Below are 21676 nucleotides of genomic sequence, written 5' to 3'. Positions count from 1 at the left end.
TTTGATTCACTGTAATAACCAATAGCGGAATTAGGAGTTTTAGATTCAATAACCAAAGTTTAAAAGTGATTAATAAACGACTTTATTATTGTAAATGAGGCCAGATTATAAAATGAGAATTTAACATATGACTTCGAATGTAAAGATACTAACAGACCCAACATATGCCAACTAGGGGCCATTGCCCCCTCTTGTTATTTTATAAATATTTTCTTCTACACTTCTATGATACATAATCTTGTCCATGCTATGTACGACCCTTTTACATTCAAATGAATTAGCCCCACAAATAGCAAAACTTAGAGGGACATTTAAACTGTTTTTTGTCTATTTCCTCTTCCACTAATTATAGGTTTGCTTTGCTTTTTATTTGTATGTTTATGTCATCTATATATATAAAGCAAAAGGCAGAGAATGGTGAAACATTCAAAATACCAGAAAATGCCCTTGGTTAATGCAAATATTAAGAATTCAAATTATTAATTAAATGAGGATAATATGGTAAATTCACACTTTTTCATATTTAAAAAAATTAAAAGAAAAAGAAAAAGCAGATAATGGATCCTATTTTTATGGAACACAACTACCCATTATCTTTTTTAATTCTAAAATAAATTTACTTATTTTTTTTAAAAAACCTCTCGCAAGCGCGGAAGCGCGTGCAGAGAGGCTAGTAGTTATTATATATATATAGTTTCCTTTCATTGAGGGACGTCCTTTATAAATTATTGTAAGCAATTTCACCCCTTCAAAGTTAAATTATGAGTTCGTCACTGTGTAAAGGTAAATACTTTTAGCCCCTTCACATCAATACTAACTTAATCATTTACTTAAGGAGACTTTGTGGTTTAGGATAGAACTAAAGCTATACCTCGAGTGACCGTGGCACTAGAGCATTTCTAGCACACTCCCCAACCCGGGCAAGAGGGGTCTAGGCCCATAAAACAATTTTTAGCAGTACAAAACAGCCCAGGCAAGGTGTGGGCTCCATCAAGCCCTAGCAGGTCCGAAGGTAAGAACAGTTCGAGCTGTTGCTTGAGGATTGTAACGTTAGCAACGAAAAAAATAAATAAATAACCAAATATTTTAGATTTTTTATTTTATAAATACCTAGCCATATTCTTCACTTCCCGTATGAAAACTCTATACAAATTCCTCTCATTATATCTCATATAAATAGTAGTTGCAATGGCAATAGATAAAAAACCAACAAAAAAATTATTAGAGTTTACCGTGACAAATGAATAGAAATGCTCTTATAAACCCTTTTTACAACCCTAAACTACTAAAAACAAAGCCAGCCAAAGATTGGTAATTCAGTAAAACCTAATTTTGGTGAAATATCAAAGATTGGTAATTCAGTAAAACCTCATCAACAAGTTTTACCTCATACAACAGAGAATCCGTGACTTCTCCGGTAACAAAAGCACAACCCCTGAGTTTCGTGACGTGGCGCAAGCACCGAGTATGAGTCGGCAGCTTAACTGTCAATCTGTCCTGCTCCACTACCTTATATACATAATATAATAATACATAAATAAATAAATAATAACGGAATCCACCGTCTCCGTCTCTTCGTACGGCTCTTTTCCACACACACATCGTCGACGTTACTACGACGTTTCCACAATCAAAGAGAGAAAAAAAAAAAGTGGTAAAGCAGTTATCACGACGTTTGCTTTCCCCCCAAAGGATAAAGAATAAAGGGGCCCGGAGCCGGACCCAAACCCAAACTCTCAACCGAATTTGATAAATTTCCCGCCATCTGTTTCCTCGGTGGGCAAAACCCCGAAAATAAATACGTATATTTCTATTTCTGGAAATAATTCAAAAGGAGATGTCTCGTGGTGCGGAGTGGGGACAAAGACGAGGCTTTATTACCAGCCAAAATGGACAGCACACAGCACCCCGTTTGTCAAAATTGCGGGAACACTTTTTTGAAAATTAAACTCCCACCTTTTAATTTTAATTTAATTTTCATGCAAAATAGAATTTTATTTATTTATTTATTTATTTTTGGTTTGGGTCTGCAATAAATTTTGATTTGATTCGACGCTTCATGCAAACCAACCCAAACCAAAAAGAGGGGAGATATTTTCTTACAAAAACTGAAATATCTTTTGGCAGAGTGCTCGTGCCTCATGGTCGGAAGTGGGTATTATTGTCTTTTTGTATGAGGTCTACGTCACGTCAGTGAGCTGCCGTAGTCGTAGAGTGAGAGAGAGAACCGAGGTAGTCTGGTCGTTTCGAACATGTGGATAAGATCAGGCCCCACCCTCGCCAAGTCACCGTCTAAAATTACGAAAAGAACCCTCCTGTACGTTAAATACATATCAAATTAAATAATTATACGTTTAATGATTTAAATTAATGACCTGATTAAGCGATTAGACCGTAAGAAATTGCCAGCTCAGCCGGGTGTTCCCGCCAAACCTTTCGAATTTCCCGCCTGGAGATTCAACGGATGCGTCACTGTCAAATGTCGAAGAGCAAGTAGAATGATATTGCAATATTTTTATTTATCGTCGTTCGAAATTTGAACTCAACGGCCAGATTTCGCTTCCATCCATCTGTTTCTCAAGTTCCATTTTCCCACTACCATCCAAAACCCTCCTCTTCCTGTTTGGTGGACATATTCTTCCGTTGCCTCGTTTCTTGCCTTTTCTCTTCCTTTTCTGATTCGTTTTTTTATATTTAAATTTGAACAAAAATGAAAATCACTGTCTGTGTGCAGTGTTTGAAAGCTTTCTTGTAAAAAAGTGACCCATGTTGTTGAGTGACAGCCTATTTTAGTATGTTGTTTCAAATTAGGTCAACTTGAGTTTGGCAAGTTGGCAACCAACTACACAATTATTTGACCTTTTGCCTACATGGTTAAAACGTCAGTCAACTTCACATTCCATTCTTTGTTGTCTTGTCATTATAATTTGTCAAACCAAATTCTTTGTTCGCATAATTATAGACATGATTGACTCCATAATTTCGAATCACAATTCCGTTATTACTATATCACACTAATGTGATTGCATCCATGTATTAGAGAAGCGTGTATAAAAATAACATATAGTATGAGATTAGTTTATCTAATTGTGTTTTTAGTGACGTATCAAAATGAGTAATTCAGATATTCAAAAGAGAATGAATAGAGAAACTGCGTTATTAACTTCTCAACAATGTATGTAACACATTAGCTTCGACTGAAGTAACATTAAGATTGAGACAAAGACTTTGAATTATAGGTTCAAATTTGGAAAAGAAAAGTCATATAAAAGTATATATGCTTGGTAGGTTCTTAATGATGGGGATTTAGAGGGAGAAGGTGAATGTGGGTGGTGCATATAATTAAGGGCAGCTACCTCACAAACAATTGGAGTAAATGGTAAGCCTTCTTTCTTTAAAGTTTCAATTATGAGAGATCAACCACGTGTCCTCTCCACCTCTGCGCTGGCAATTTCAATAGCAGCTATGGGGGCCCCCCATATGTAGAAAATATGCAATGCAAAATATACGAGTAAACTAACCCCAAGTAATTTGTTTTCTTTGGTATTTAAACGCCTAGGTTTCCTTTTTGGTGAAAGAGACCCACGCCCGAGGGAAAACAAGAGCCCCAGAGGGAGATTTGTTTACTCTCCTCCATCCCTGTTGTGTTCTGCCTTCTGTCTTCTGTCTTCTGTCGTCTGTCTTGTGTTCGTGTTCATGTTCAAATGGTGGTGTATGTACGGCAATGCATCATGGAGTGTGATGGCGACAAGTGGCACCTATAATGCTGTCCTTTTTGAAGATTTTGTTGCCTAATTTTCAAAATTCGAATAATTGGATCAACTAGGACCCGCACCACCACCACCCACTCTTTCTCTCTCATGTCACATGCATACTATGCTATTTTGATTATATTCAAAGATTCAAAGATTTGTGTTAGGAATTTGAAATTATGACGGACAAGGAAGGAAGCTACCATTTCTCTCAATCAAACCAAAAGGAAAGCACCAGGAGCAGCATCAACATTCACATGCCCTGGTCAATGGTCAAACTATCGGGAAGCGTGATGGACTTGGTCCAATGGTGCACCATACCATACGGGTCCGGATCTCTCTTTTACGCGTATGAACTATGTTAAATAAGAGCATTCATAATTGCCTCTCTAAATTAGAAAGTATGATTAGTGTTAAAATTTTATAAAAAGCTCATAAAAATAGTTTTTATATGTTTTTGACTAAATTTTAACTAAAATTTGTTTTGCTTATGTGTTTTCTTAAAAGGTTTATAGTTTTATACATTATCAAAGTTCGATTCTCGTTTTCTCTCTCGTCCATCTTTCACCTTTAGATTTTTAAAAAAAAAGAAGGAGAAAAACAATTACATGTAAGTAACTAGCTAGAGGGTGAAGCTAGCACATGCAAAAGTTGTTACACCATGATCCACCCTCAAATGGAGTGGGCTAGCAGCCAAAATAAAAATATGAAATGACTCATCAGATCACATGCTCATACCCGTTACTTTAAAAGATAATAATAATAAGCGTTGCGTTATTGCGGGATGAATGATCAAACCTTCCAAACAAAGATTCTTAAATCCTTTTGGGTCATAAAAATTGCATACAAGACTCCATTGGAAAAATTGATTCGTTGAATTTGGGTTTGTGCTGAGAATTTGCTGAAATTGAAATTTGGATAGTCAAAAGAATATGAAAGTAATTATTGTGGATATTAACATTGAATTTGGACCTTAATTTATCACAAGGCGAATTTCTTTGATCTGAGGACTTGACGGTGCGTGCCTAATGTGAGACAGAAATGCATGAGAGCGAATGCACATGGTTTCTTTGTACCTTTTTTGATTAGGCAAGCACATTCCCTTTGGACTAAATAAAAGTGCCTAGAGAGATGGAGACCATCTCAGTCTCGGTGGGCAAGTAGGCACAGCTGTGCGCACCTTCATCTGCTTACAATTTGCCCTGTCAAAGGATCTTTTTCTTCCTTTTCTGTTTTGGTTTTGTTTTTTTGTTTCGTGATTGTCATCTTCTTCAGACTCAAACAAAGAATTCAAGATTACAAACCCTTCAACGTATTTAACTTGTATCAGAATCGTATAACTTAAGCGGTTAAAAGTATTTATGCTTATACCTATAATCGCAGTAAAAATAAAATCAATCCCCCGTTGATTGTCTGAGCTTAAAACCTATACTTGGGAAAAGAAGAATATTAACATAGAATATGTGACTATATTGTACTTTGTAGTTTGACCCACATAGTTGGCTTGGAACTAGATAACAGCATGGGTTGCCATTCTTTTTCAAAGGAAGGAAAAAGAAGCACAGCTAGCTAGACATAGAATAGAATAGAAACCATATTGCCATATAAACTGACACAGTGACACAAAATACCAAGTTATGGACTATGGAGAGACATGTTTCATTGTTCTCCGGGAAAAAAGCCTAATCTGTCGGAATCTTTGTTTTCTCAGATTCTTGGAACTATATATATATATTTATATATTTGCCAGTGCACTTTTGCATCACCTCCGTTTGACCTAAACTCAATCTTCCATGTCTCTGCAACATATTCCATTTTCACCCTAGACTAATCGAAGGCACATTGTTTATAGGGTAGTGTTTGTTTAGCCTCAATTATTAATTCAAACCATTGTTTAAAGTTGAGTTTATTAGGACAAGACATGGGTAAGTGGTGTCTCAAATGTTGCAAATTAAGTATCCTAAATCGAGGATTAAACTATAAAACACAGCTTGGATAATTGGTTTCTCTACGTGCACACGTGCGTGTGTGTGTGTGTCTTCCAAGGTCGGCAGGCACTTTCGAATTCACATATTATCTATCTAGAACATGCATGATGCATTTAGGCCCACACCACAGGAGCATATAGACATACATGGTCACACGAAGTCCCCATGAAACTAGTTTATGGCTCAAGCATGTTTGAACTTGAATACTAATTGTAGGGCTACATTTACAATTCTGACGAGGAGCGCATGAACTCAGAACTAAGATGAAGTTGACATGAAAACGATGGCTACAGCCTACAGAGTTGCATGCATGTATTAAAGCCAAGTGTCCCCAGCTCGAGAAAAACATACCCATCCCTTGTTTCATATTATGAGAGATGGAGCAAAAAGGTATATAAAACATGTTACATGAAAGTTTTACTCCTCCAGCCCCCTATGACTATGGCCTAGAATTTTTGAAAATTTGCAGTTGAATCACAACAGAAGCTGAGTGAGAATTTCAAGTGCATCCAGTCCATTATGGTCGTTTTTCTTTTATCAAATTATAACTTGAAATAAAAAAATGAAGACAGAAAACCAGGAAGGGTCCTGTGAATTTCATTTATTGAGCCTTGAGAATCTGTTTGGAGACGGCTCGAAATAGAAAATACATACATGTATGTTACATGATATACAATTAATCGGGGCGTATACGTGGTGTGCACGTTATCTTAAGTGCACAACTAAATCCTCTGCTCAATAATACTGAGAGAGTTTTCAATGAATAATAGACAAACAATTTCCCCCCCTTTTCTAGTACATGCTATACGTGAATCAACTTGTAATATATAGGGGATCTAATAATAGATGTCAACGGCAATCGATATTGTCACGAGCAGAACGTTGAATTAAGGGGCTATTTTGCTTCCCACTCCTCTTCAAAGATATCTGCATGGAAATCCCATACGAAATTAGTGATTGAGAGTATCTTGCCATTATTGGGGTGCATGCATAAGTGCTTTCATTAGAAGTTTCTTTATATGAATCTTGTGATCTACTAAACTTCCTGAGTTGACTTTTCAGGATATCAGCTGATATTGGCTCTGTAAACGGGTGGAAAGAGTCTTCACCATAAAAGGTTTCACCGGTGCATTATGGAAAGAATTATGGATTCATTACTAAAATGGATGTAACGGGTTTCCTACAAATGCCCATCTCCATGTTTGAGCCAACAACCTAGCGATTTAATAATCCCAATGTACTTAAATGACAAGGGAGACACACAACAAGGTCAAGGCTGATTTCGGATTACCAAGAGAAGATCCTCATCAGTGCCAAACGATTTCCGGGCTTCTTCTAAGCATGTTGATGACACCCGCTCGTGTTTCCTGCACAGTTTATCCGAAGGGGCACTTGTATAAGCTAAAAGAACTTTGGACCACAATAAAACATGAGATTAGTAATTGACTGTCCGAATAGAACAGTTCAAAAGTTCACCCAGCCTAAAAGAATGCACATGTAAGCAGAGACTTGTGTGAGTAGATTTTTTTATCAACGACTACTCCCATGAAAAACCAAACTCATTGACCTCTTCAGCACTATCAACTATATTCAAGCATAATACAGCCTTTCTGAGTAACATTTGCAGGCTTAATGTACATAGATCTTCGTAACTGTTCTTATGATGAACTTAGTGTGAACTTATTACATGAATTAACATAATTTTTGTGGCTGGACATTAGAAATCACAAATGCTGGATCGTTAAAGAAGCCTCTCTAAAAGTTTGACAAACATAAGGAAGTTTCTACTTTTGACGCCTCTCTTACTGGAAGAAATTTGTTAGCATGGCATGTTCTTAACGGCATAATATCCCACAAATTTCAACAAGTTTTTGGAGTCAGATAGTCACCAAATTGATAGGTCTATCATCATGATTTATACTCCATCAGAAATTTCAACATGAATGAGGATGGCCCAAATGCATGAATAGAAGATAACATAACAGCTTTTCTTCTTCTTACCCATACCCCGGGCCCCCAAAAAGACAAAAGAGTTGCAATGAAGATACCTTGAACAGGCCGGATCTCTAATCTCAAACTCATCCGTAGCAGAGTCATACCCACATATGATGACATAGTGACCTAACAAAAACAATAAACTATCCAGCAATTAATTCATCTAAACATGCAAACTTCTTTAAAAAGTGGTTGGGAACAAAAATGATTAATCATGGGATGCATAAAGAAGATCTTTCATCCCAGCAAAGAGCACTTCTTTAAGTTAAATTATGATTCTATAAAAGTATTTACGTCCACTTTTTCTTTCTTTTGCCCAAGTTATACATGTACAGCAGATCTATCCATCTCCCCCCATAAAGTTGAAAATAAAAAGAAATCACAACCCTGAAGCACCTTCTTTACATTGTCACAAACAAAAGGCACAATCATGTCAGTCTCAACATTGTGCAGATAAAGAAGTTTAATTCAGATTCTAACAGAACCAGTGTAACCAAACATGACAGTCCTACCTGTGTAACCAGAGTTGCTTCCATAAAAGTCTGAGACAAAAACATCGTCCGAACAAGACCGACTGTGACACAATTTTGACAGAAATATTTAACATTAGCCCAGAACTTCGATTTTTAACATGTATCTCATACATTCCAATCAAGGGGAAAAAAAGAAAGAAGAGAATACAAGAAATTTGAACCTCAATTTATACTGATCAACCAATACAATGGCAATGTATTTCCCACACAAAATCAAGAAACAAATTTCTTCTCGACTGATTGACCTGCACTGTAAAGAAAAAAAGGTTTATTGGAACATGAACATTATGAATAAAAAGGATGTCCGACTCTTGATTTGGGAAGAGATCAACAAGAGCTGAAATTATGGTCTATATGTTAGCTTTTTGCGGCTAACAATTATACCTGTATACTAACTCCAGCTTCCCGTGCTTTTTGAAATAGTGTATCCACTCGCGCCAGATCATTAGGTAATTGCTCCTGCAGAATAAATGAACCGAAACTTTGTGTATCAATGTGTGAACAAGTATATGAAAGAAGAAAAGTGAAACAACAATCTTTATATCCAAAACATTTTCTTTTGGACAAATAAAATGAAATGTCCAAATTTTCATTTATTTTACATACCAAACACAATAAGTAGCATTTGCAAATCATCCAGAAATAGGTGGCACCCATTGATAAAGATTAAAATTTCAGCTAACACCAGGAAATCATGACAGCTAAAGATCTTGCTTATGCAGTTTGGGTCCTCAAGTCATATGATATATGCATATATAATTAATAGACAATTAAGCTAAGAAGTGCATTCTGGAACTTGAAAACAGCCAATATGGTCTAGTTCACACGCACCAGCAAGAAATACTGTCATTTAAATACTTCGTTATTTTAAATGCAGAAAATCACCTTGTAAAATGTCTCGCCAGAATAATTTGGGTTTGCTCCAAATGTCACCGTGTAGTAGGAAAAACTGATAGAGAACTTCTGTAATAAATATGCTAGATCAACGGTCCAAATGCTGCAAACAATATGTTAGCATGCAGATATATCATATAAGCTTATATTGAATATGTGACTGATGTATCAAGTAGGAATCTACCTGCAACTTTTAGCAACAAGAAGGTATCAAGCATTCTTATGATACTCCATACCTATTCCAACTTCACAACAAATTTGTATGAAAATACAAGGGGGGAGGGGGGAACATTCAGTCATCTGTTGTTTGAAAATTGAATAAAAGAGGACAAGTATTGCTTGTTACCTCATTTCTGCAAGACAATGCATAAGCTATAGACTACAGCATGCCCTTATGTAAATAAGATCTTTTAGGAAAGAATAAATTAATCTAGTAATACACATAAGAATCTAGCATTTTAAACACTAGGTTGAGACTTGAGGAAGGGCTTTCTTCGTCTACACTTTATATCTTTACCAATCTCAAAAGTCAGAATCCTATAATCATCGATCAAATTCTTACGAGTAATACTCAAAGGAACGTATATAACAGACTATCAGAGAAGGAATTGAAGTTCTGACTCTGTAAAGAAGGGAGCACCTAGTTGTGCAACATAGTTCTGCCAATGTCTGAATATCGCAGCTGTCTATGCCAACAGTCCGAAAAACCATCACAAGGCAAGCGAGGCCGCAATCCCAAGAATCTAGCTGATTAATGTGTGGGACCTATAAGTACCAAGACATGTAAACAAATTAAAACTAACACCACACTTTAATGAATTCGAATCCATTGGTATCAGAGTCCAGAATGAACAAGTTATCACTAAGAAAGGTAGGGGCAGAATGGCAATGCACTCACTTCAACAAAGTGTGAACATGGCAAGGCAGCAACATGGCATTTACCATTACTCGATGACTGCCCACATGGGTATGATTCAACTAAACTTGAATGTTCTCCATCTGATTCTTCTTCATCTTCCGCCTTAATAATATTATTGAACAGTAAATATGAAGGCCACATGAATGACCAATTCAGCTATGGTTTTTCACCACCACACTAATGCTCAGACATTTAAATACTCAAAGCGGCTCCCCCAAATTATTTAAAGGTTTTATATATATCTCTGCAACCTGTTCCAGTTTGAACATACAAAAACATCAGGTTTCTGGACTAAACAACAAAAAGAAAAGAGAGATCAATTTCTCGAACTGTGAAAAACATGTCGTAATCAAATAATGTGCATTTACTATTTCCAGGGAACGACTATGATTTGAGAGCTTCAGTAAGACTATTTAGTTCTAATACAATTGAGAATCTGAGACAGAATCAAGCTGAGTTTGGACATCTATGAACCAATATTGGGTCGTCAGCATACAGAAATTTTTGGCTCTGACACTTTTTATTTTTTTACAATCAACTATTCAATTAAAACCCAAAGGTGAAGCTGATACACATCATTCAGAGGGGAAACTCATGGTTTCTGATATTAAAATGAAGCTAAAGGAGGTTCACAAGAACGTATCTTTACACACTCTGACGAGTTAGATAAGAAATCATCAAATATAAGTTATAGAACTGAAAACCTACACGAAATCGATTGAATTTCCACAATCAAAACGGTCGAAAAATTGAGCAAAGAGCTCAACTTTTACATCTAAATCAACCAATTGAATAAGATAACAAGGAAATGAACAGCATCAACAATAATAGAGCTGAATAATTCATCAAAACAAGACATCAAAGCTCAATCTTTTGCAATCCAAGATATCAAAATGAAGGCGCTGCTGGTAGGTAAAGTAATTCAGCTACAGCTTCATCAGATCAAAATCCAATCATTTCTGAGAATAATAAATTGTACAGCAAATGATTAAAAAAGACAAAACCTTTGCGGAAAAGAAACAGAAAGAAGGAGAAAGACGCGATCCACACTTCGGATTCCTTGTCTGGCTTCTGTCCCTGTCCGATTGGATCCAGCCTGGAAATATTCAGATTCTAAATTCTATGTGTCCTGTTTTTTTATTTTTTTTTGGAGTTGTTAAATATATTTTGGTTTTGTTTGATCGAAAGAAGAAATTCTGGTTTTATTTTTCATTGTTTCTAAAAACAATCATAATTCCATTTTGGGCTGACGGATATTGGGTTTGGTGCCAAGTGGACAAGTAGGACTGTGGAAGAGAGAAGATGAAGAAGGCCCAATGATGTTTATTTTGTACTCAAGCTGATGGGCTATAAGACCAAGGGGAGAGGACATTACCTAGTGTGATTTTACATAAATACATAAAAAATTGTCCTAAATTGAAAGAAAGTTTCCTAACACAACTCTATCGTTTATTAGTATTGTGGTTTGTAGCAATTGTTCATTCAGGACAGGTCTTGGATTCGAGTCCTAACATCCGTGTAGTGTGTGTGAGTTTAGTATATTATTGTCCGTCTCAATAGGAAATATTTTTAAAAATAAAAAATAAGTCAAATAATAGCTTATTAAATGTAAATAATTAAAAAACCAAAAAGAAATAAAAGTCCATGTCTGACAATTTTATATATATATAAAAAATACATAGATAAAAGACGAAATAACAAAATATATAATAAAACAAACTGATTGACACCCGTGAGTGCAGCGGAGAAGCCAAAAACTATTTGTTCTGGTTTTTCTTATTTTGTAAGTACATGCTATTTATTCAAACCACCAGAGAGTCCAATGTATATGAATGAGATAGGCTCCTACCTTCCCCAGCCTGCAAAGTCTGCCACTTGCAGGCCTATTCAAATTTAAACTGTTTTGAATGTAATGGCCCAAAAGAAGAAAAAAATAAAGGAAAAGCCTCATCTCTTTTGCACATGAACATTGGCCAAACTAAGCGTCTCAGCTTTAGTGATAGGAGCTTTGTGAAATTAGATAAGCTCAGCCCTCTGATTCTAGATGTTTTAGATGTTTTAGTTTTTTTCTGGTGTCTCAGAAGTTAGTTTTAAAATTTGAAAGTGTACGAGTATCTGTGAGGACTGTACATTACATGCTAGTATGCTACATGTTTAATGTCAACACTCATCGTTGAATGAAAAAGGAGGGAAATGAATGCGCAAAGAAAATGCAGCAACTGTGGAAAAGCAACCAGTACCACATAACATAAAACCAAAAGTCAAAGATTTTAGCTTATTGCTTTCACCGTCACAAACGGCTATATACACAATGCATGCCATATTTTTCGCTTTTCTGAGCCGTTGGTTTATTTTTGCAGTTGGGGTCTTGAATTTTCAGTCCTCTTGCTCCTCCTGCTGTTCAGTCATCATACTTCATGAACACTTGTGGGTCTTTTTTGCCCTGAGGAGGCCCTTTCACCCTCCTTTTGAAAAAAAATAAAATAAAAAAATCTGTTTCTGTTGGAAGTTGGAAGTTGAAATTCAAAATATAAATTCAACTTAAGAATTTTAATAAGAACATGAAAGCCTCCTGACTCTTTTGAACAATTTAAATTGTATAAGCTTTTCTGCATATATTTAACTTTTCTGTAAGAAGATGGAGCAACTTTTCTCAAACACAAAGATGAATTTTGCGGCTAAATTAATCTTAACTGTGGGATTTTCACTTTTTACTAAAATTCAAGCATAAAGTCCAAAAAGAAGGTTTAGAAGGTGATTAGAATAATATTAGGGAGAGAGATCTAGTCATACTCCACGAGGTGCTTTTTGCAACAGCTGATGGACCATTCGTCCTACACGGCCTACCCTCCCCTCCCTAAAACGGCTACCTATTCAAATTTCGATGATGCTAAATTACCAAATCACCCTCCATCTGCCTTCACTCAATACTCTGCCCTCACCTAATTACACAATATTTGTTTATAAAAGGTCGGAACCATGAGCATTATGGTTTCTAGCCATTAAAAGAAATTCATAAACTTTACTGATTAATATAAATATAGCAATTATATTTGCGTTTTGGGCAGTCCATGGTGCTGGCCTATATCATCAATCTGGTCCCCATTAATTGAACATTGCTATGTGATTATGTGGGTTGGTCACTTGGTACCAATACTACTATGCAAATGAAGAAAAAAAAAATCAGAGATTTAAAGATACCTGTTGGGTTAGGTTAGGTCTGGTTTTCTGTAGGCAACAAACTTCCTTCCCTCACTGTTGATGGACTGGAAGGACAAATGCAAAACCAAGCATTTAATTATGATCATCAAATTTCAATCTTGACCTAACCCACCTGTTCCATTTAATTTCAAGTTGCCTTATGAAGTTGTGATCTTCATTTTTCATTTCCTTTTTTGTAAGAAAATTATGAAAACAATGCACATGATCTCAATAGTACAAAGCTATATAAAAAGACCATGCATAGGCCAGAGGGTGAGTTTGTAATTTCAAATTCACAAATCCGTACGCTGTCATCTACATGGTCCTATATTTTAATAATATTTTTTGAACGTATTCTATACTCAGAGAGTGAAAGAGAAAGAGAGAGAAGGATGGAAGAAAAGAGACGTTGGTATGGCATGTGACAATTGGCAGTTACCCTCATGAGTCGTGAACTTCAAACTCAAATCAAATTTAGAAAGGAGAATAAAGGCATAACAAAGAGAAAGAGACCCCATATCCCCTCCTTGCAGCTTGAGTGGTTCCATTGCAACCTCTGTTACTGTTACTCTGTGGCTAGCAATCATGACCACTTCAGTTCCTGAATAAATCCTCCATAAAATTCAAAACCCATCTCGCAATTCTTTTGTACGCTTCAATTGTACAGCGCAAAAGTCTAAATCTATGCTGGAACAACTTGGAGGATCAAGTTCATAACTAAAGCAGCTGAGCTAGCTAAACACTGGCTCAATTTATTTGCTTTCCTTGTGCAGCTCAAGCATTTTCAGAAGTTGAAAAGATGGAAGCTTTGGTCAAGAAAAGGGAGAATTTACAGAAAAAAAGAACTGGGTTCGTCAAGTCTTTGGCTGATAATGGGGCTGGAAGTGAATCACTCACGGATTCGAGTGGTGAGTCCAGGGAGAGCAGTTCGAGTAGATCGAGCTCTGAGACTTCCACTGAGGAAGTGAAAAGAAAAGGGCCTTCTTCACCGCCTCTGTTGGGCTGGCCTATAAGAAAAGCTGAACTGTGCAAAAATTCTGTTGCTGCAGATGTGGGTGAAGCAGAACAAAAAGCCCATGCTGATGATTCGAAGTTTAAGGATTTGGCTTCGAAAATTGCAGGTTAGATTTATTTTTCTGCAATTTCTGCTTCACTTGGTTGCCAAGAGTTGTAATTTTTTTTGAAACAGAAGGTCAACATTCAAAAATTTGAAACTTTACTATGTTTTCAACCCCACCTTTTTCTTTAACTTAATACTACTTCTTTAAAGACAAATTGCAAAAAGTTTAAAGTTTTTTCCTTTATATTACTGGCAACCAAATAAAAGGTTATTAGAATCCCATGTGACTTATCATGCTTATTTTTCCTTTTTGTAATCCTTCTGCGTTGTTGAAAATTCAAACAGAGATGGATATGATGAGAGAGAGATTTTCAAAATTGTTGCTTGGGGAAGACATGTCAGGGTCTGGTAAAGGGGTTTGCACAGCGATGGCTATTTCAAATGCCATTACCAATCTTTGTGGTATGTTCGTCCTCTCAGTCTCTGGAATCGGTTTATAGCACAGTAGGGTTCAATTACTTCATATTGCAATTTTTTCTTCTTCTGGTTTTTCAATTAATTCAAATTTTATACGACATGAAGCTTCCATTTTTGGGCAACTGTGGAGATTGGAACCCTTGCCTACTGAAAAGAAATCAATGTGGAGAAGAGAGATGGAATGGCTAATTTGTGTTAGTGATCATATTGTCGAATTGATACCCTCTTGGCAAACATTTCCTGATGGAAAAAAGCTAGAGGTAATCCTTCCTACAGTCTTAATTCTGCTCAGAATTGTGATTATCAAACAATCAAAGATATTGCTTTATCTATCCTGTTTGTTAGGAAGACAGAAAAATTAAAATTAATAATTTGAAGCTTTGATGTTTCACATCACTACGCCTTAAGAATAATTCTGCCTTTGGTCTTCGTTCAAATTCAATTACCAAACTTTCTCGTATCCCCATTTCATTATGACTTGGTAAACAAGTGTGCAAAATCTCAAACGGAAAACCGGTGGCAAAAACATGAGCAATCAATCTAATGTTTCTTGTTTCTTACTGTTGGTGCATTCTGTAGGTCATGACTTGCAGGCCCAGATCAGATCTTTTTATGAATCTGCCAGCACTGCGTAAGCTAGACAATATGCTTCTTGTGAGTTCTAACCTTGATTGTTTCACAATGTATTGTTTTCATTTTTGGAAGTCATTATGAGTTCAAGGAGCCTTTTTTTGTCTTTTCTAATGTAGGACATATTAGATAGTTTCACCAATACAGAGTTCTGGTATGTCGATCAAGGAGTTATAGCCCCAGATGCAGATGGCTCAGCATCTTTCCGCAAAACACTCCAACGGCAAGAGGAGAAGTGGTGGCTACCTGTACCTCGTGTGGCAGCCGATGGTCTCAGTGAAAATTCAAGAAAGCAGTTGCATCACACACGGGAATGCACAAATCAAATACTAAAAGCTGCTATGGCTATCAACAGCATTACTCTAGCAGAAATGGAAGTTCCAGAGTCGTACATGGAAACTCTCCCCAAGGTTTGCAAACCAACATTGGATTATACTTTTAAGTGAAGCAGAAGTTACACAGTTATATAGTATATTTGAATTGCTAAAACTTTATTTCTTAATCTTGCTTTATCTTACAAGATTATGCTTAATAACTCTAGAGGTGACATACACATATGAATCTAGGAGTTTAAAATGTGCTGCCTGTCACCACTCTAAGATAATAGTTGATAGACATTGATCATGATGTTGTGTGAACCCTTGAATTGATGAGCATGAAAGGATGATCTTACATTGAACTCTTCATGATTTGTAATCAGAATGGGAGGGCCTGTCTTGGGGACATAATTTACCGGTATATTACATCAGATAAGTTCTCCCCGGATTTTCTGCTTGATTGCCTTGACCTGTCCAGCGAACATGTTGCTCTCGAGATTGCAAACCGTGTTGAAGCCTCAATATTTGTCTGGCGTCGAAGAGCTCACTCAAAGCCTACACCTAATCCAAACCGCTCCACTACAAAGTCATCATGGGAGATGGTCAAGGACCTAGTGATTGATGTGGATAAGAGAGAACTGCTGGCAGAAAGAGCTGAAAGCCTCCTGCTTTCCTTGAAGCAGCGGTTTCCTTGTCTTACCCAAACTATCTTGGACACGAGCAAGATTCAGTGCAACAAGGTTAAATTTTACTTCTTCCAAGAAACCCTTTCCTCCACTTTTGTTTTCCTTACATCATGTTTGTTATAACAATAGAACTTGTTTTCATACTTTTCAGGATGTTGGGAAATCCATTCTTGAAAGCTATTCAAGAGTTCTGGAGAGCCTGGCATTTAACATTGTGGCTCGCATCGATGATTTATTATATGTGGATGACTTGGCTAAACAGACTGATAGATTGTCATCAGTGGCTACAGTCAGTGTAATTACTCGCAAGAAGGTTCCAGTCCAGTATTCGGTGCCTCCCTCAAGCACTCCTCAGAAAAGAGCTTCTGCTAACTTTTCACCTGTACCTTTAATTAGCCCTGCAAGGGGAGAAAGGACTCCTTTTCTCCACACTAGTAACAGCAGGGACAAGCCTCCCCGCCGCGGCTTGGGAGTGAGAAGAGTCTTGACAAATTATCTTGGTGTTGAAACAAAAGCAAGAATCTGCAGCAACACAATGGAAGGGTCTGTTTCGATACCAAACTTACAAGGCACAGAAAATTTGGATCGTCAGAAGGATTCATCACACCAAAATGGGAGAAAATCACATCAAGTTGACCGCTGAGATTTTGCCTCTTAACTTATGGTCGTCTCTTGAAGTTCTGGAGGAAAAAAAGTGGAAAGAAATGATACAGTTAGAGAGCTGTGCAAGTTTTAAGATAGAGAACCTCTTGGTGTAACTAAGTATTGACGCTTATGAGTTAGGGGAGTTTAATCTATTTGTTAAAGTTCCTGGTTTGCATGTTGTTTGCATTTAAAATATTGTAGCTAAAAGGAGAGAGAGAATAGAGAGATTAGATTGCTTGTTGAAACTTCTGCAGAAAGAATATAGACATGAGATTGCTAGTTCAAATTATTGACTTACTTATATTGCTCATACTAAAGAATTTCAAAATTGACTTCAATGGAGAATGGAACCACTAGCACTCTAAGCAAACAAGGTGCCAAAAGAAGAGTTGTTTAAATAAAGTGAGCGAGTTGTCAAAACAAAAACAGAAGAAACTCCTTCAAAGATTAAAACTTTTGAACTCAATCTATATGGTGTCTTATATAAAGAAAATTTACAAGTTTATCATCAATAATAAAAATCACTTTTGGATGCAATTTTCAAATAAAAGATTTGAGCAGAGCGTTTCGAAGCCATATGTTAGCGTTTATTTAAAACAATATGGTAAAATAGGTCAACAAGGTCGTTGTAGTATAGTGGTAAGTATTCCCGCCTGTCACGCGGGTGACCCGGGTTCGATCCCCGGCAACGGCGCCATTTTTTTTAACTGTCTAGCTAAACTCCGTTAAACTAAAAACCCATTAAAGTCGTGACACGTGTATATTACGTGCACTGTTACTGATAAAACGTCCAACTTTCCGTCGTTTCACCAACGGAAGCTTCCTTTTCATTTCAGTTTTTTGACGAAAGAGAAAAAAAAATAATAATAAAGAAAGAAAGAAAGAAAGCAGACTCGGTTGCTGCTTATTGTCTGCACAAACACGTCGCAAGTTTGCAACTTTACCAGCTAGTCAGTGAAATACTTTCCGAAATCCCCAAAATGCCATCCCGCGGCGGCACCAGCGTCCACATAGTGGCCCTAGACGGTATCGTGAACGTGAACTCCCTCTTCACCTTGGCCGTCTTCATCGGCCTGACCTGGGACCCCAACGACCCGAACAACACCCTGATCGAGGCAAACGACCCCACCACCTGCCGCGCCGGGCCCCGCGTCGCGGAGGACCTCGTGGCCTTCCACGTGTACTCCTTCAGCTCCTTCCTCTTCTCCAGCCTCGTCGCCGTCGCCCTCAAGCAGGCCATCCGGATCACCCGAACCCCGTCCTACCACCCGGCCGAGCTTCTCGCCCGGGTCAACAGCTCCGCCCTCCGGGTCGGGATGCTCGTCTCGGGTGCGGGTTCGGTTTGCGGGTGCGTGTTCCTGATGCTGGCTCTCATCAACGTGGTGCAGATCAAGCTCGGGACTTTGGGTTGCGGGAGCTCCCATACTTTGGCCGCCGTGATCCCGCTTGTCATCTTCGTCCCCGTTGCGCTCCTCATCTATGTTTGTATCGTTTTGTACGCTTTTACGCGCTAGAGCTTTTGTATAATTCCTTCTGATTTTGCAGAATTTTAATGCATGGTTTGTGTTTCTTGAAATTGAAGTAGTTGAATTCAATTGAAAGAATGGAAAAGCTTGCTTCTTTGCTTGATTTTTTTGTTTGTTTTTGTTCTCCTAGTGGTAATGGTATAGTGGTGTGTGATAATTGAACCCAGAAAAAAAAAAAAAAAAACAATCTTTGGTGGATTGGGAAATCAAATTAATGCTCCACAGATTTGGTGAGATGAAATTTATGGATGAGTGGTAGTACAAGTGGGTGGAGAGTGCAGATATTCTAATGAAATTGTTCATGTAACAATTATTCTTTTTGTTCTGTATGGATTGCTGATGCTATATGCATCAGGCCATCATCATAGAGCATCATAGAGCAATATTAATTGCTTGGTGCTTTTTGTTTAGCTGGTCATTGTGATTGGGTGTTTAATACTTAAATGCAATGTTTTGGGTGGGAGATTATGAGGGGTTTAGAGAAACAAGATTTGCTTAGTTACAAGAGGGAACTGAACCTAGACTCTACAGAAAAAAGATTGAGGTAGCGTGCCGCTGTGGAGAACTGACAAAAGTATAGGAATGGTGGCAAGCACTTAAGCTAGGGGCAGTAATTTTTATTGGCTTAAAGTTGCCAGGTAGCCCTAAACCATTTCTGAAGGAGTAGGTGCTGCAATAAACAAATTGAATTCCTCCTTCCCAGTGCTACCTCCACTATGTCTTGTGGGTTTCATTTGTAGGTAACTTAGTACCTTTTGAGCTGCTTGGTGTAGTATATAAAGCAGGAAGTTGAGAAGTGTTTCTGCACTGCATTGAAGAAATGGAATCTACAATGAAGTTTATGTGCCTTGTAGCGTTTGTTGTGATTCTGGGCATCAATCAATTCGATGGGGCTTACGGGGCTGGCGAGTGTGGAAAATCTAGCCCCGACAGAGAGGCCTGGAAGCTGGCTCCCTGTGCAGCAGCAGCACAAGATGAAAATGCTGCAGTTTCTGATAAGTGCTGCAGTCAGGTAAAAAGGATAGGCCAGAACCCAAGCTGCCTCTGTGCTGTGATGCTTTCTAATACTGCTAAGAGTGCAGGAATCAAACCAGAAATAGCTCTTACCATTCCGAAACGATGTAACATTGTGGATCGTCCTGTGGGTTTCAAGTGTGGAGGTTTGTTGACATATCCCTAACAATTCGTTTATCAAACCAATTGTTACTGAATGCTTCTTCCATATTCATTTGCAGTTTATTAACACTAGCTATTCTATTTTTCAGCATATACATTACCCTGAAGATCACGAAGTCACTTATGGTGCCAGCTACAAGGACCGTCAAGGAGTGCTGGAGATTGTATCTCTGTAACTAGTTCATCTAGCTTTTTACTATGACATCCTGATCTAGACACCTGAATAATAAATAAAATGTTTCTGTTTAACTGTCTTTGCAAAAAATTTCACTTCATGTTGCCATTGTTGCGCCCAACCATAGCTGCTTATATTGGTAACCAAAAGGAAAGAAAAGATGGGAAGGCGGATAAAAGGAACATTGGACTATAAAAGAAATGCATCTATGACTAAAAATGAAGATGGCAGGTTCATTAATTTCAAAACAAACGAAGATGTCAGGCTCAGTTCATAGGCCATGTATATTACCTCAAAAAACTAAAGGAAAAATTTCATTATAAGGGATGCGTGATGACTTTTTTGGAATGTCAATATCAGCTCCCTATAAAAATTGTTAATTCGAAAATGATAAAAGTTAAATATCCATTCATTTATAAGCTGATAAAAAAGTTCCTTGACCCCTCTTAAGCTTAAGGAGCTAGGTAACAAAATGTGGTCATTGAACACTCACTAACCCTCCCTCTCGTTGGCCTGAGTGAGAGGCCAGGCAATGCTCAAGGAGTGAGTAGGTGCTGCACTCCAAAGCCTGCAATAAACAAAGAGAATAATGTGATCTCCTCAGTCTAATTTCTACCTGCATCCATGCTGTGTCTTGTGGGATGAGTTTCAATTTGATCTTTTACCTGAAAACAGAAGCTCCATTTGATCAAGCTGCCACTTTGAATATAAAAAACCCACCAACACCAAGTTGGGAAATTGGAAGCCATTGACTATCACATTGCATCAAAGAACAAGAACGTGAAGGTTTCGATCAAATGCTGTGCGCAGCTGAGAAATATGATCAGAAATCCGAGATGTCTTTGTGCCATTGCTCTTTCTCAAAATGCCCAGGAAAGTGGAGCCACCCCAGAAATTGCTCTCACCATACCCCCAATGTTGCAACACTCCAAACCATGTCAAGAGTTACACGTGTGGAGGTCAGTGATATAATTCACATTGCAATCTCAGCTTCTAATTAATTAGCATACTAATTTTGATTGCTTCTAATGTAATTCTGGTTTCTGGGTTGCAGCTTATACAATGGTTTGAAGACTGAAGAGCCTGAGCTGATCAAGGGTTACAAGTTCATCTATATTACACACACACATATTATATGTAATTCATTTCGATATTGGGTTAAATAACTTATTGATATGTACAAATTTGTTGGTGTTTAATTGATTATTTGCATTCTGTAAGGCCAAAGTCGTATTGATATGGCTCCAAAACAGAGTACTCCAAAAGCACTGCGAAACTTCTTTAAGTATACTGTCCGTCAGCTGATTGGAAGGCAATCAATTAATATCCAAGTTCATATCTCATTCATTAATGAAGAATACACGAGTTTCACATCGGAAACTTAATAAAATAGAAGTTCCATATAATAACACTATTAAATAAAAGTGTTGTCGTTTTAATACTTATGTTCTAGGTAATATTTTATGAATATACTATATATAGATGGCCCATCTATTATATTTAACATAGTAGATTTTTGTTCATTATTTTAATTCAATGTGTACTCTCATCATCTTTCTTTAACACTTGACACGTATATATAAACATAACCATAATTCCAATAACAGCAGTATTCCAATACTGGGTCAACTGAATAATTCCATTGCAGTCAACTACTAAGCACAATAGTCACTTTCAATTCCAATCAATCAAGCAACTCCAA

General features: G+C 37.3%; 4 protein-coding genes and 1 non-coding gene across 6 annotated transcripts; 4 read left to right on the top strand and 1 right to left on the bottom strand.

Moving 5' to 3' along the window:
- Positions 6304 to 11395, bottom strand: LOC18785600 (protein GUCD1). Of its 2 annotated transcripts, none has more exons than XM_007218718.2 (10): positions 11086 to 11395; positions 10061 to 10332; positions 9803 to 9927; positions 9154 to 9265; positions 8653 to 8727; positions 8430 to 8518; positions 8248 to 8309; positions 7789 to 7861; positions 7032 to 7107; positions 6304 to 6667 (listed from the first exon to the last, which is right to left on the bottom strand). In XM_007218718.2, exons 2-10 carry the CDS (start codon positions 10220 to 10222, stop codon positions 6590 to 6592), a joined length of 852 nt encoding a protein of 283 aa, XP_007218780.1. In that variant the 5' UTR covers positions 10223 to 10332; positions 11086 to 11395; the 3' UTR covers positions 6304 to 6589. The 2 variants fall into 2 exon arrangements, with proteins under 2 accessions (XP_007218780.1, XP_020413124.1); XM_020557535.1 differs by lacking the exon at positions 11086 to 11395 and adding an exon at positions 10790 to 11052.
- Positions 13630 to 17394, top strand: LOC18785079 (rop guanine nucleotide exchange factor 5). Its single transcript, XM_007218989.2, has 7 exons — positions 13630 to 14403; positions 14688 to 14804; positions 14925 to 15079; positions 15399 to 15473; positions 15569 to 15859; positions 16150 to 16506; positions 16604 to 17394. Exons 1-7 carry the CDS (start codon positions 14082 to 14084, stop codon positions 17093 to 17095), a joined length of 1809 nt encoding a protein of 602 aa, XP_007219051.2. The 5' UTR covers positions 13630 to 14081; the 3' UTR covers positions 17096 to 17394.
- TRNAD-GUC lies at positions 17720 to 17791 on the top strand. Its single transcript has one exon. It is a non-coding gene; the product is annotated as a tRNA-Asp (tRNA).
- On the top strand, positions 17901 to 18726 carry LOC18786293. The gene has a single exon (XM_007218437.2). The coding sequence runs from the start codon at positions 18078 to 18080 to the stop codon at positions 18609 to 18611; it is 534 nt and encodes a 177-aa protein (XP_007218499.1). The 5' UTR covers positions 17901 to 18077; the 3' UTR covers positions 18612 to 18726.
- On the top strand, positions 19420 to 20064 carry LOC18785612 (putative lipid-transfer protein DIR1). The gene is made up of 2 exons (XM_007219682.2): positions 19420 to 19783; positions 19889 to 20064. The coding sequence occupies exons 1-2, from the start codon at positions 19444 to 19446 to the stop codon at positions 19903 to 19905; spliced, it is 357 nt and encodes a 118-aa protein (XP_007219744.2). The 5' UTR covers positions 19420 to 19443; the 3' UTR covers positions 19906 to 20064.

Source organism: Prunus persica, chromosome G2 (assembly GCF_000346465.2).
Source record: "Prunus persica cultivar Lovell chromosome G2, Prunus_persica_NCBIv2, whole genome shotgun sequence".
Classification (NCBI taxonomy): Eukaryota; Viridiplantae; Streptophyta; class Magnoliopsida; order Rosales; family Rosaceae; genus Prunus; species Prunus persica.
The sequence above is the reverse complement of the archived record's forward strand: the minus strand, read 5'-3'. Positions and strand labels throughout refer to the sequence as shown.